Genomic DNA, 14,827 nt, shown 5'->3' with positions numbered 1-14,827 from the left:
TTTCTTACCTAACTGGTTTTACTGTACAGCATCAAGAAATTAAAATCAACCTGGCCAACAAAGGCGGAATCCCTCATGTAAATGCTATATTGTCTTAAATTAGCTTGTTTGTTCCTTTTACAGTACATTTTTTGCAGTTTATGTTAAGAGTAGTTTATATTATTTACTGGTAGTCTGATAATGATAGTCTTGTGTCTGTCAGCTCTGGACACAATTTAACAAAAGTTTTTGTTTGAAATGTGATGGGTTGTGTTTGGGTGTCCACATCCTCCCATCCTACTTTGGGCATGAAGATCGTGCAGTTACACCAAATCTCTTCAGTCACAAAGAACTGGCCCGCAGGATGCTGACTGATTTATAGCTATGTGCAGGGTATTGATTCAACAGCTATACATCCCCAAGGGACGTTGTACAGAAACCAGCAGTAGTCCTACACGCAGCATCTTCTTGCAGACGGTCCATTGTGGTTTCTCTCCACAGGGATGTTTTAAGTGTACTGACTACCAGCACTCAAAATATTAGTATAACTATGTAAATAGGTTTAGGATACAGTTGTTTATTTTATTTATTAAAATGGTAGTCTGCTTTCACAGAACAGAACCTGGCAGAAAACTGCAGAGGTAAGCTTTATGAAGGCATGTTTGTCTTTCTAAGACAGAAACGCATTGCATTTGAGTGGCAGAACATTCGTTAATTCATTGTAATAAAATCAGGTCAGCTTTTTCCAGTACAGAAATGTTAAACTTAAATTCACTAAAAGTAAATAAATCTACTAACCAAAAAGTAGAGAAGATGTGTTAACTAAATTACAATGGAACACTCATAGTGACTGTAACTTTAATGATTTTGAAGTCAAATGTTGTATATAAGTGTTATACAGTGACATCCAAAAAGGAACAATTAGATTTACATGCCGTATATGGAAATCCATTTGTGCGCAATGTTGTATAGTATAGTGCTGGTGCTTTACTGTTGTAAAGCACCAGCACTTCAACGCCACACAGACCCTTTGGGGAAACAATTTTTTTGGACAACCAATAATTTTGTAATAATAATTTCCTCAGAACAAAGGAAATTGTAACAAATCCAGTGGCTATACTTAAACTATACACAGTGTCGATTTTTAGGTGTTATGACCGCTTTCTCCTTTAAATCTTCAAGCTCCCCTCAATCCTGACCTAGTCACTCCAGCTACACATCACCCTTTTTCTGTTCTAGTGAGAGTTGCACAGTTCTGTCTGTGAAAGGTATAATCCTTTTGTACTTTTGTTGCCTTCAATTTAAGGACAGACCAAGGCCTCAGCTACCTGTACTTTTATTCCCATGCGTAGGTGTGGCATTTTAAACCATAACATCTAGACAAAATGTTAAGTACCACATTACCTGTGCTTTTTAGTCTGTCAAAGCGTACGATGTACAGTTGTAATTAACAAATAAGATACTGTAATGTGTTTTCTCATTAGGAATTTACAAATACTGTAAGTGATTTGGCTTACCATACGTTTACTGCATTTTTTAAAATTCTGCATTCCTAATTTTTATGGTTTGTTTTTTGTTTTTGTTTTTTGTTTTTTTCTCAAGAAAAGTATTGGTAAATGTGAGAGACCTGGCATAGTGTTGTATCCTCAGCTACAATTTGTTGTGATGCAAGTCCTGTGTTGTAAAAAGCAGATCTCCCTGATCAGTGTTTTGTATGTCTCGCAGGGGTCCTTCCCAGGGAATCTGCAGCTCATCCTGGTGCTTCGTCCCACTGGACTGTTCCAGCGAGCTCTCTCTGACTTCGTCTTCCGATTCAACAAAGATGAGTTTAAGATGAAGGTACCGGTAAGTGCTGCTCTGTGTTTCTCAGCTATGAGGAAATAACCTGCTTTTTTAAACGCCACTTTCAAACTGTATAATAGATTTCTTGTACAGGCTTCTCTGTATTGACACTTTTAATTTCTTTTTTTTTGGGGGGGGAAGATCATCATGCTGAGTTCAGTAACAGAATTACACAGTTACATCGATAGAACCCAGCTAACCCAAGAGCTTGGCGGTACTCTGGAATATTCCCACGATGAGTGGCTTTCTCATCGGACGGTAAGCACCAGGTTGTCTATTTCAGCGATAGTGTGTCAATGAAGGCTCTACTGTGTGGTAATTGACAATGACTGGAGTTAGGCGTCCCGAGCCAATGGTGAGGACACCATCACTATTAAAGAACCATTTCCTTTAAAACCTTGATTTACCATGAACTGTCTAATGAAGCCCGCTAGAGCTGGAAGCTAATTGGCTGATGGCAATGAATCGCTTTCTAATTAAAATGTGACCTCAAACTAAGAGCTCTAGGGTGTGGATACATACAGGTCTGACTATTTTTACTGGATCTGCTCAACTGCTGTATCGAATAGAATTGCCATTTTAAAAAAGAAGCCATTTGTCTAAATGTTTCATCATGGGTTTTTCCTCGGTTATTTGAATATGTGTTATGCCATAATTGAATACTGTATCTGCTCCTATTGGATCAAGCAGTTTTAACACCCGGTCCACTAATGTTCTCCTACCATTGTGTTTAATAGGCAATTGAAGGTTTTGCCCTAATGGTGAAAAAGACGGCTCAAATGCTTCAGTCTTTTGGGACTGAACTTGCAGAAACTGAACTGCCAAATGATGTGCAGGCAACCACGAGCCTTCTCGAGGTACATACAGAAAAGAAAGAGAAGATGAAGGTGAGTTCAGTTAGTTTTAAAAGCAACTTAGCTTTTTGTCGACAGTTGTATTGCGAAGTGGCCGGTTGACTTTTTATAGCCCCCTTATAAACGTTTACCACATTTTTGCACGGTCATGCAGTTTTCACATGCTTTTCCATGGTTATTCTATGCATTTACTGTACTTAACCATGGTTTATCATGTTTTCTAATATGCTTTTCCATACTTCTCTGGGCTTTACAGTGCTTACCTATGCCTTTACTATGCTTCGTCACATTTTGTGATGTTTTTACTGTAATAAACTTTTATAACCCCCACCCCCCTGCCCTCTGCATGTGACTAAATGTCAGTTTACTCTCTCTGTCTGGCCCAGGTGCTACACTTTTAATTAAGAGTTATCAATTTTGAATTCACAATTTTTCACTGGAACACATGTAATATTAAATAATAACAGGGAGCTGGTAATCTTCATGGCTTTACCTTCATTTTTTTTACAGGAAGATTTGAGGCGAGCCCTAAACCAAGGACATGGACTTTTTGAAAGCATTAATGAGCCAATCAGGAAGGATCCAGGTTACACACTGAACCAGGATGAGCTGGAGAATCTGGCCACTGTGGAGAGGTGAGGAAAGCTGCTGAAGCCTTTACTCTGCAGACTGCACACCTTCTTCCTTATTCATTCATTTCCTGTAATTCTTTGTAGGTCCTGCTAGCAAGCTGACAAGAATGTTTTGTTGTTTATTTTTTTCTTTCTGTCTGTATTGATTGTTCTTTATTCATTTGAATTAGGATCAACATTCACTTTTTTATTAAATCTCAGCTGCAGTAACGGCCAGTCCAATCTATCAAATCGCTGTTACTTGACTCCTGCCTGCATTGTTTAGATGATTTACTTTCCTATTTGGAGTAATATCAAAACGAAAACAAAGTTGCGGATGAAACCTTATCAAAAATGTCCTACTACTTTACTAACTACCCCATGCAGCCACATACAGCTGTTGTTAATTAACCTCCTCAGACCTGACTGTCCCCTGTTAGGTTTTTATTTATTTATTTTCCAATAAATGGTGTTTTCGTGACCTTAAGCCGTAGGCGAGTTGTAAGATGTGTCACAGAAATTTCTACATTCACTTTTTTGGGGCAAGATATCCCTGGTAGGTAACCTTGGCTTTTCCAGTCCACTGCAGGACTTTGTTCCAACCAGACCCTTTGTTATTTAATTGACCCTGTTGGAGATAACCTGGTCTAGTTCCTTGGTTCATATTCAGAGACTGCACCTGATAATTGCCCTTGTTTTAAGTGGTCTTGATGTTGGCTTGGAACATCTAACTGTTGCCACATTCAGTTCTTTACCAGGAGTTTTAAAGCTTCGTCAAGCATTAATGCTTTAATGGATTCATTCTAGTTTCCACATTTTGATTTTGACATCTATGCAGTCCGTTTTACAGATTGTTTTAAGTACCACAGAAGCCAGGCTATCATTGTAATTCGGCATGTGTGTGTCAGCTTCATTGCAGACGATCGTTATTTTCACCGCTGAAGCGGTCACGTTTACAAAAACAGATGTTGAGATGAGGGGCAGCTTGCACAGACAGAAGATCAGGTCACTTTAAAATAACTCAAAGATTCCATTAACCAGTAACATGACACTACTCTCAGAAGTACTGATCTAGATCAAGACCAGGTTATTTAGCTGTATCTGTTACTGTAGCTGTACACAAACCTTTCAGTCCCTGAACTAGTCCATATTTGACTGTACACCTCTCTATTGCATTATCTACACAAATTGGAGTGAGTTAAATATTTTACTGGAAAATAGATAAACCTCTCCTAACCACAAAAAAAACACCCTCCTTGTTAGTGAATGTCTAATTAGATGTATTTTGCTAATTGTTAGATGACAGCTAAAATGAGTAATTCATTGGAGCAGCCTGTAGAAATCTTCTAATGGTGAGCTCTGTAGAACTGAAAGGCATCGTGGAGTTTTACAACCCAACGGTTTAAATCGTTCCAGCTGGCTGCAGAACTGGATAACAGGGTCTCTACCAGAAATCAGGACATTTTAAAGAATTGAGCCACATGTGTTCCAGCATGGTCGCACCTGAACCCAATTGGTATTTCTTTATACCAATTTTAGATAACAAAAGCTCTATTAGGGCCATTCCAGTGGTTTAACACTTAAACCCCTCCCGTCGTCTTGTTTCAGGCTGCTTGGTCAGTTAAATGAGACTGAAACCGCTTTTGATGAATTCTGGGATAAGCATCAAAGCAAGCTTGAGCAGTGCCTGCAGCTCCGGCATTTTGAGCAGAATTTCCGGGAGGTGAGTCCCTTCTTTGGCTGTCGGGCAGTCGGTGGAGCAGTAAGGGATTGATTTAAAGTCTGTCAGAGCTGCATCCCTGTGATCACTGAGCCTTACTAATTCCATCAAGCTCTGACCTGCTGCGGTATTGACTTCTACTCAGACCTTGAGGAAGGGGAACTGCAGTTCAACGCCATTTTGTGTTTAGAAGAGAACTGCAACAGTGCAAGAACGACTACCACAAATGTATATATACCTTGTGCATTCGTGCTAGTTACTACTCCTTAAAGCATAGTTCCTTATGTTCTTCTTTTCAATTATTCCACTGCAATGCCGCACAATAAACACTTCTTGACAAGAGCCTGTTATCTACTTTCTGAACAGAGTATTGTTGAAATTGCAGACAGCTGGGAAAATGACCTATCAAGAAGAAAAATAAATTAGTTTCTTGTGCGGATTGGTCAACGCCACCAGTTCTGTAGGTGCTCAATCTGCTTTGGAATAACAGTATTAAGATTGTATCCCACTTAAATTAAGATATCTAACATACAGAAGCTGCATCTTAAGTTAATATAACACATGTTAAAAACTATGCATGATTCTTCATTGGGGATATCAATATAATTTTTATTTTCCATTTGTTCTTTCAGATCAAGGTGCAATTAAATCTTGTAACTGAGCGCCTGGCTGCATTCACAGACCCAGGAAACTGCACCACACACGTGGAGCACATTCTGCAAGACTTGAGTAGTCATGAAGAGAAAACTTGTGTAAGAAACAAGGCATTTTCCTTTCAAGAGCCAACTCCACAACATTTCAGAATAAAAACCAGAATGGACAACTACTGCATGTTCCATCAGCTGCCTTATGCAACATGTTATCAGCCTGGCAATACTTCAATGCAGTTAAAATAATGGAATTATATTAATAAAATATGGAATATATTCTTCATGTATGTCTTATGAAGCCTTGTAATTTCAAAGTAAAGGATCCAGTTTAATGTTCATGTCTGACAGGAGGGACAGCTGATATTTGTAACCTGTTTTGTTCCAACAGGAGGTATTAGACCAGGCGAAGGACCTGGCGTCGGAAGGGGATCAGCTGATCCAGAACAATCACTATGCTGTGGACTCCATTCTCCCCAAATGCAACGAGCTGAGACGTGTGACTGAGGATCTCGCCTCGGAGATGCAGCTGAGGAAGGCTTTTCTCCACAGGTGTTTGGAGTTGCACCAGATGCTTGAAAAGGTCATTCAAATGATATTTCTCAACTTTCAATACTGTAACTAACACTGCAGTATTAGCTTAATCCAGACAACACTAGCACAAGACGTTAAATATTTCAGATGTTCCTGAAATACTCTCTAGCCCTGAAATACTTGTCCCCACCTTGGGAATCAAGCTTATGGAAAGGTGTGTTGCCTGCCCTACCCCACCTCTTCTGTCATTTGAATGTATCTGTTTACATGTTTTAACCTTGGTTTACCATTCGTTTCTGATGCAGAAATGTGTCTCACTTGTCTATCCAGGCTGCCCAGTGGTGTGATGAAGGGATCTACCTGCTGGCTTCGCAGCCTGTGGACAAGTGCCAGTCTCAGGATGGAGCCCAGTCAGCTCTGCAGGAGATCGAGAGGTTCTTGGAGGCTGCTGCTGACAACAAGCTCCACGACCTTGATACGATCACCAGCGACTATGAAACGATACTTAATCAGGAGTTCAGCGTAGGTTTCTTTTATGGGGGTTGGACGCATTATGATCAGGGACGTTGTACCATTCCTGGTTCCGTGTCATTTAAAGATAAATGTTTGGGAAGCTGATGTGTTATTTGTCACTGCACACACACTGTTCACATTGTTCATCTAGAATGTATTTGAAAAGATAAGGCCTGGTTTGGTCTACTTTTATTCAAACAGGACCTCTCAGCAGAAGTCTAAGAACCAATGCAGGGTTTTCTAGCAAATTTCCAAGCACAGCTGTAGATAAGACCTATAGAGAGGCATCAAATTATTATTTTGTATGACTGTCTCTGTCAGTAAAAAAAATAAAAATACCTTATTGACATCCTTTTTAAGTAACAAAAAACGAAGACTAGTCTGTTCTATTAGTGGCATTTAGAATGCTTTCTGTTTTTCCCCTTGTTTGGTAGAGGCCTGTATTAAAAAGCTTTAAACAAAGCTGGGATGCATGTTTGTTGTTGTTATTTCCACAGGAACATGTACAGAAGGTGCTCCAGAAGCAGGAGGGGATGCAGGAAATGTTTGAGAAGCGGCGTGTGAGCCTGAAGAAGCTGGCCGCCAAACAGACTCGACCTGTTCAACCGGTTGCACCCAGGCCTGAGGCTTTCAGTAAATCTCCTCACTCGTCCCCAGGTCTGAATTGCAGTACCGGATCCTTCATTTGAGATGCAGGCTGCGCTCGGCTTCACCAGCATGTGGCAGACCCCCTCTAGAGGCGGATCTTTGTAACTGCAGAAAATTCCATGGAATTTACAGTTTTTTTTGTTTTTTTTTTTGCTTTTCAGCACATTTGCCATTTATAATGAACTGGAACATGTAAAGAAAACATTTCATTATTTAAACACTCTTGTACCAAGCATCACTTTTTTAGAGGGGACAAAACAAAATTGTTTTCAAAATGACATTCATTGCTTTCCTCTGCCCATAGCCGGGTTGTTAAAATTGCTAACAAAGTTTCTACATTGTGTTAGTGAGTGCTAGGAGGGAATATATCTACTACATTGCGATATACCGTAGGGCACTAAGATTGAAAGGTTTCTTATTAATTCTAGGTGACTACTCGTTGAATTTGTAAAACGTGCTGGTCAGTGTGTGAGCGATATGTTTATTGAAATGTCTTTTTTGTGTCTGTGTAATGTAGGACCCCGAAGAGGCTCTGGAAACACATTCTCCCCCGACAAAGACACCTTGCGAAGACTAAACTACCGAAAAGTAAGGAGCCTGTCGATTTTGTAAAGCAGCTCGCCTTCATTTACCTGTTTCTGTAGTGCTGGAGAGACGTTAACCATGTCTTCACTTTAGAAGATAGGCAGGTTGTCTCCCTGTGCCTTGCAATATTAAATGTAATATTGGAGCGGTTTTAAACAGGCTTGTTAAAGGATCATTGATTATTCCGTATATTGATGCAAAACATGTGTATACGTAACTATCGCTTGAGCTTCCATATTTTATCTTTCAGGGGGAATGTAATGAAAGCAGGACTGAATCTGTGTCTGAGGAAGAGGAAAACCTAGCAGTACTGCGAAGGTGAAGTTTTCTGTAAGGGATATATCTGAGGAATAACATTATCTGTACAAGACAAGAAAGTTATCCGATGCAGCAAGAAGCAGTTAATGTTTTTCTTAGTAGTTTCTTGATAGTTTTGGAAATGCTAGAACATAGCCTTTGCACTTGCTTCAGAATAGTCTTAGTCTTTAATTATGCCTAGCATAATGTGCTGGCACCAAGAGGGTGTATTACTTAGGGTTCATTAAAGATTAACAAACTTTCCACTGCTGTCGACGTCACATTCAAATTAAGATGCTTCCCTTTTGTAAAAAATAATAAAATTTACTAGCTCTATTAGTCATACGGTGAAACTCAAAGTACAGAGAAACAAACGTAGACAAATTGATTAGTCATAACAGTGCATTTTATATTTCTTTATTTTTTTGTTTTTTAGACATGTGATGAATGAGCTGCTTGAAACCGAAAGAGCCTATGTGGAAGAGTTACTGTGTGTACTTGAGGTATGAGGCAGTGTACAACAGTAGAGCAGAATATGCAGACTCTACCTTCAGTTCATTGCCATTTTACCATCTGCAGCACAGACGTAAATAATGATACTTGTGTGTTACGCTTTTGAGTCGGAGCCACCGAATTTGCAATTCCCATTAGTTTATCAAATACTTTTAAAAACAGAAAACAAACTCAAACATAAAACCTTAATAAAATGTATACTACTTTTGGCTACATTTTGCCTGGTTAGCACTACTTGGCTAAGGGAGTCCAAGAGTGGTGACTCGGAGTCTGTGAAACCAGCCATTTGTCATTTCAGTGTAGAAATCCTATTAATGATGAATGTCTTATACAGTAAGTGGATACCTGTATTGTGTCTCTATTGTTGTATGTTACCAGGGCCGGCCTTGGGGCAAGGCGGCAGCCTAGGGCCCCACACCTAAGGGGGCCCCACACGTGTCACAAATTGTATGACGTCTGCAGAGTCGAAACAGTCTTGCGAGTATTATGTCGGGCCATTGTAAAAGGAAAATAAAAAATATAAAGAAAATAGTCAAGCGGCAACAAGGAGATCTGCTGCCACAAACCACCAAATTAAAATCTGCTTCTGTCGGCAAATGAATCCGATTCACACTCTTCACGTTAATAATCATCTCCAAAATATTGATTTCTGCTTACCAATGTAACGTTACCACATTTGCACTTTCTGACTGACAAAGTGTCATCATGTGAGCGTACTCGATCATAAGAAAATTAGGTAACGCTTTATGTAGCAAGAAACCAGCTATTGCATATTTATTAAATATTAATTTAATATGCAATTACATATCTATTTAATATTAATTTATGCCACGCAATATAAAGCATTACCGACATTTATTTTTAAAAATGCAACATCTAAGGGTTAGCTGTCTGATGATCAGGCTAATCAATAGCCTGTCCCTCTTTACATTCCACCGAAGAAAACCAAGACACGGCGTAGGACAGTGCAGCATCGTCTTTTAAAGTTTTACTGGAGGCTTTTCTTAGTGAGTAGGCTACTATTAAATGAAATAGAGAGTGTGTGTATTAAAGTAAGACAGACCACCACACCAACGGTCTGAATAGGTATCTGCAACAAATTAAATGTTTGGAAGTACACTCGTAAATGTCAGCGTGGTATAAAATAAAGCTGCTTCTTGGCTAGAACAGAAAAAAAATGTTGTGATGTTTTGTTGGGCATACTGTTTTAGTGTAATTTAAATAGCAAAAATTAAAGCGCACTCAGAGCTGCAGTTGTGTTACACGTGGATGTGAGAAGTACATCGATCAAATATAATTTTAGATTTATATAAAAATGATAAGGTTTTTTTTGGGGGGGGGGGTCACTGCCTAGGGCCCCAGTCTAGGAATTTGTGTTTTTTCTCTTAAATTCTAGTGCTAATAATAATAGAAGGCCCATTACTACTTATGCTAAAATGAATTACTAGTAGCAAGAGTATACCAGCTTACAAGTACTTGGTGTCTACAAGGTGTTGGAAGGCCCAATTCTTTTGTCTGGACAGTGTATGTTGTAGTCTTTACAGTGATAGTTCTGGTATCTGACAGGCCCAATGATATTGTGTTGCAGGGATATGCAGCAGAAATGGATAACCCTGTAATGATGCATCTTATACCAGTGGCACTACAGAATAAGAAGGAGATTCTCTTTGGTAATATGACAGAAATTTACCAATTCCATAATAGGTGAGAGGTTAATCCCCACTTTCATTTGTTTCGGCTTTTTATAATGTTACCAAGCTTGTAATTTTAATGCTGACCTTTGTTTTATAGGATATTTCTAAGGGAGCTTGAAAATTACATCCACTATCCAGAACTTGTAGGAAGGTGTTTTCTTGAAAGGGTATGTCATCCCACTGCAGACTGTTATAGAGGGCAATTTGCCACTCAAAGCTGAATTCTTTTGACTGGACAGTGAATGTCCTATTCTTTTATAGTGCCAGCCCTGATATCTGACAGCCCCTGACTCCATTCCATATATTGGACTGTATGTTTTTATACAGATTAGTAGTGATAAAATGAAGCTTTGTTGGACTATATGTGTAGTTAACTTGAGAGAACGCTCCTTTTGATTTATTTAAGCTGTCCCTATTTTATATACCAGTCAACGATCTATTTACAGTTTTATGTTATCTGTGCTTTTTAACTTGACACCAGAGCAAGCCAACAGGCTATGCAGTGATGTATCACTCAGGTTAAAATAAAGTCCACTGTGAAATGCACCCATTTAAACAAATAAGTAAAGCTCGTACTCTATAGGTAATTGTCATTGTCTAAATGTGTTACTTAGAAACCACAAAGGAGCCATTGTTGATGGATAAAAGCATTTGACTGTAGTGCTGTAAGCGGTTGTTTTGTAAAGGCCCTGGTTGTGTGTGTATAGGATACCACAGGCACAAAGTACTCACTGTGACAGGTTAAGGTGTTTGTAAATGTTTTTTGGGGGCCAGATTTACAAAGTCTCTGCTCCAGTTTGTACCTAGCATGAGATTTGTTAAACTTTTCACTGTTGTATTTGATTTTTTGTCAAACTGTGGGAATGAAACCAGGACAGATGGGTATCAAGTACATTTTTTTCTCATTTGTAGATGAAAGATTTACAAATTTATGAGAAGTACTGCCACAATAAACCCAGGTCAGAAAGCTTGTGGAGGCAGTGCTCAGACTGTGTCTTCTTTCAGGTATTGTCTTTCAATGCTAATTTGAATTTTTAAAATGAAATGGGGGAGGGGGGAGGGAGGCTCTCAAGCCTTTCAATCTGTCAACTTACAAATGGGGGAGTATATGTTTGTGAAATATATAAGGCGGAGTGAAATCCATGCATTTAAAGTCAATGAATATGGGTTTATTGTTTGTTTTGAGTAGAGCAAAATAGAAGGGGCAGCAGAATACAAGCAAATGCTGGTTGCAGCCTACAACCTTTGGCAACTTTAGGTGTGATTTTGATAAAATGGCTGTTTGTGCAAAATGTATCTTTTCTTTCTCTGTTTGAAAAAGGAATGCCAGAAGAAGCTAGAACATAAATTAGGTTTGGACTCTTATTTATTAAAACCCGTACAGAGGATAACGAAATATCAGTTATTATTAAAGGTAAGGGACATTTTGACTGTTAGACTACTGGTATTTTAGTGAAAAATATGCATTGATGTAATAGGTACTCCTATTTCCTGCAGTGTGTCAAAGCTTTATTGCAATACATTAGGGAAATATATGATAAGGTCCATTAAATTGGAAAAGGGACATGCTTTTGTGTGTGATGGGACTGTTAATAGATAATAATAATTCTCTATTCACCCATGCAGAGATTAATATATTGGGTTTGAAATTATGCTTTATTATTACCTTTAGAAAAGATTGATAATTGTGCTGCAGAATTTGATTGTTTGTAATTTTTACATGTTATGTACAGTTGACAAGACACTTTAGGTAAGTCAAACATTTTGGGGAAAACTGTCCCTTTTGTCCCCAATATTTTAGGAGTTGTTGAAGTACAGCAAAAACTGTGATGGTTCTGAGGATCTACAGGAGGCCCTGACCGCAATACTGGGGATTCTGAAAGCTGTCAACGACTCCATGCACCTGATCGCCATTACTGGATACGACGTAAGGAAACAACATCTTCTAAAAACTGACACATTGGGTCATTGGCGGGAAAAAAACCTCCTCCTATGATTTTTCTTGCTGGTGTAAAACACATGCACACACAAATGTTCAAACCCAATTTCTTCAATATCGTTAAAGGGGAACTTGAATGATCTTGGCAAGCTGTTAATGCAAGGATCCTTTAATGTGTGGACGGTGCATAAAAAGGGACACTCGAAGGTGAAGGACCTGGCCCGTTTCAAGCCCATGCAGAGGCACCTCTTTCTGCATCAGAAAGCCCTGCTGTTCTGCAAGAAGAGAGAAGAGAACGGGGAAGGATATGAGAAGGCTCCTTCCTACAGCTTCAAACATTATTTAAATGTAAGTTGGGTGGAACTCAACAGTAGTAACACTAAACTATATTTTGAGTCAACAGGACTTTTTAGGAGCACCACTTAAAACCATACTGTATGATATACTGAGCATGAAAAGAAACGTATCACTTATATATGAGCATCAAAATAAACTTATCACTTATATTTGGATAAAATTCACTAGATGTGATTGAAAAATGACTAACTCTTTTAGAGCAGGTGCAGTATCTTTTTATTGTGCTGATTTTACAATTGACATCACAAGGATGCTGGGAAATGATCTGCCAATCTTGGGCCAGTGTTGTGACTCTTGGTCTCCCAGTTTGTGGCCTGTCATTCAGAGTGTGTCTGGTTATACTGTCTCGCCAGGTTTGAAATTGCTGGCTGTGAGCACCCAAGACAGCGAGCCACAGTACGCTGCCCTAGTCCAGCCTCCAACATGCTGATTGCACAAAGGTGCTGCTCTCTTGACAGACGTGGCACATATTTTTTTTTTTTTTTTTTTTTTGCTTTTATTCAAGCTTGCAATTCAACAGCTGAAATCATATCCAGTGTCCAATCAACTGTCTCACTAATTAGGAGATTACATGCATATGCTTCAGTCATAGTCACTCAAGCATCATGGTCAAGGATGAATGATCGAGTGATTAAAAAGAAACCAAAAACATTTCATCATGTCCATCATTTATATACCTTTTTTATTTTCGAAAAGAAATGTGTTATAATAGTGCTGTTTCTTTTAATGCTCTGTATACAAACAGGCTTAAACTCCAATGTTTGACCCGTGTTGAGACTGAATCGTAAATGGTGCTTTCTTACTTGCTAGGAAAGGGGACATTGTCACAAAAAACAGATAATTAGAATTGATTCTTGAGATGAAGACCAAATTTGTCTAAAAACTGCAGACTTGATCTTCCTCCTCGTAGCCGGATTCCTCCATTAGGCCTGGACTAATGAATTCAGCACTCTGGGCTCGGTTTTGAAGTGTGTATGCAAAGGCAACATTTCTGAAAGGAATACAAATTAACTGTATAAACTAGAAATAAACTTCTTGTGAGCAAACACCTTTGGTAGAGACCCTCTGTCAATACAATCCCTCAAACACCCATTGCAACTGCAACTTTGTGGTAGCTTTTAATCTTTTACTCTAAGTTTTCCAAAGGAGAAAAACTGCTTAAGTTGAAAAACTAGAAATAAACCTGCCAGGTATTAATTTTAAGCTAGTTTTAAGTGGTTTTATTACTGGTTGGGTTTTTTCCTCCTTTTGAAAACAAGAATAATTTGTCGTAAAAGAAAAAGCTTTGAAAATCATCACCCGGGTGTTTTGTTCCTGTATTTATATATGTTTGTGTTTGACAGATGAGTGCTGTTGGAATCACAGAGAATGCAAAGGGAGATTATAAAAAGTTTGAAATCTGGTGTAATGCAAGGGAAGAAGTTTACATTGTACAGGTGAGTCCATACAGTTGCATAGAACAATGTTCAAGATTTAAAACACTTTTTTTTTTGTATATATATTTATAAACGATACAGTACATATAATATGTCTTAACCAGGAATTTGTGTTATATTTTTTTTGTTAGGCTCCAACACCAGAAATAAAAACAGCATGGGTAAATGAAATCAGGAAGGTGCTAACTGGCCAACTGAATGCATATCGTGGTAGGAAAATCCTCCTGTCACGTTTCTGATTTTAATTTATCTTCAGCTGAGGAAGCTCAATTTTATTATCTGTCCATGTAATGTAATGTGTTCTGTATTGGACGCAACCAGTAGTGTTTGTCCACCACTAGCCTGCCAATGTTGTGTTAAACCCAAAACCCCAGTCTTGGTCGAAGTTGAATTGCTGTAACCCTAACCCACCTCCTAGTTTTAAACATACTTTTTAATGCTATCAATTTCATAACCATATTTTGCTTATAATGTAGTTGGAAGTTTGCTTCAGGTCAACCCTTTAACGCAGTTTTCTTGGCAGTGTGCATTATTTCATGACTTTTAATTGCCTTTAACATTCTTTTCAGAAGCAAGCCAACAGAAGTCTTCAGAACAAGTGTTTCAATCTCCTGGAGCTAGTACACCTGTTAGTTCAAGGTAGGTATTTCTGTTAAAT

At 38.6% G+C, this 14,827-nt stretch overlaps 1 protein-coding gene across 9 annotated transcripts in view; it reads left to right on the top strand.

The window, feature by feature from the left end:
* Positions 1-14,827, top strand: part of LOC117405700 (guanine nucleotide exchange factor DBS-like) — a 71,419-nt gene that overhangs the window by 48,138 nt on the left and 8,454 nt on the right. For all 9 annotated transcript variants that reach the window (XM_059029898.1, XM_059029899.1, XM_059029903.1 and 6 more), the window contains 21 exons: positions 1,705-1,824; positions 1,963-2,079; positions 2,559-2,708; positions 3,186-3,310; positions 4,895-5,009; positions 5,639-5,758; positions 6,045-6,236; positions 6,518-6,709; positions 7,198-7,357; positions 7,866-7,936; positions 8,184-8,251; positions 8,667-8,733; positions 10,332-10,447; positions 10,535-10,604; positions 11,350-11,442; positions 11,759-11,851; positions 12,239-12,364; positions 12,503-12,724; positions 14,077-14,169; positions 14,301-14,379; positions 14,739-14,808. In XM_059029898.1, coding sequence (XP_058885881.1) covers positions 1,705-1,824; positions 1,963-2,079; positions 2,559-2,708; positions 3,186-3,310; positions 4,895-5,009; positions 5,639-5,758; positions 6,045-6,236; positions 6,518-6,709; positions 7,198-7,357; positions 7,866-7,936; positions 8,184-8,251; positions 8,667-8,733; positions 10,332-10,447; positions 10,535-10,604; positions 11,350-11,442; positions 11,759-11,851; positions 12,239-12,364; positions 12,503-12,724; positions 14,077-14,169; positions 14,301-14,379; positions 14,739-14,808 — 2,459 coding nt within the window. The remainder of the gene's footprint in view (positions 1-1,704; positions 1,825-1,962; positions 2,080-2,558; positions 2,709-3,185; positions 3,311-4,894; positions 5,010-5,638; positions 5,759-6,044; positions 6,237-6,517; positions 6,710-7,197; positions 7,358-7,865; positions 7,937-8,183; positions 8,252-8,666; positions 8,734-10,331; positions 10,448-10,534; positions 10,605-11,349; positions 11,443-11,758; positions 11,852-12,238; positions 12,365-12,502; positions 12,725-14,076; positions 14,170-14,300; positions 14,380-14,738; positions 14,809-14,827) is intronic.

This window comes from Acipenser ruthenus, chromosome 9, assembly GCF_902713425.1.
Source record: "Acipenser ruthenus chromosome 9, fAciRut3.2 maternal haplotype, whole genome shotgun sequence".
NCBI classification, from domain to species: domain Eukaryota; kingdom Metazoa; phylum Chordata; class Actinopteri; order Acipenseriformes; family Acipenseridae; genus Acipenser; species Acipenser ruthenus.
This window is presented reverse-complemented; position numbering and strand designations above follow the sequence as displayed.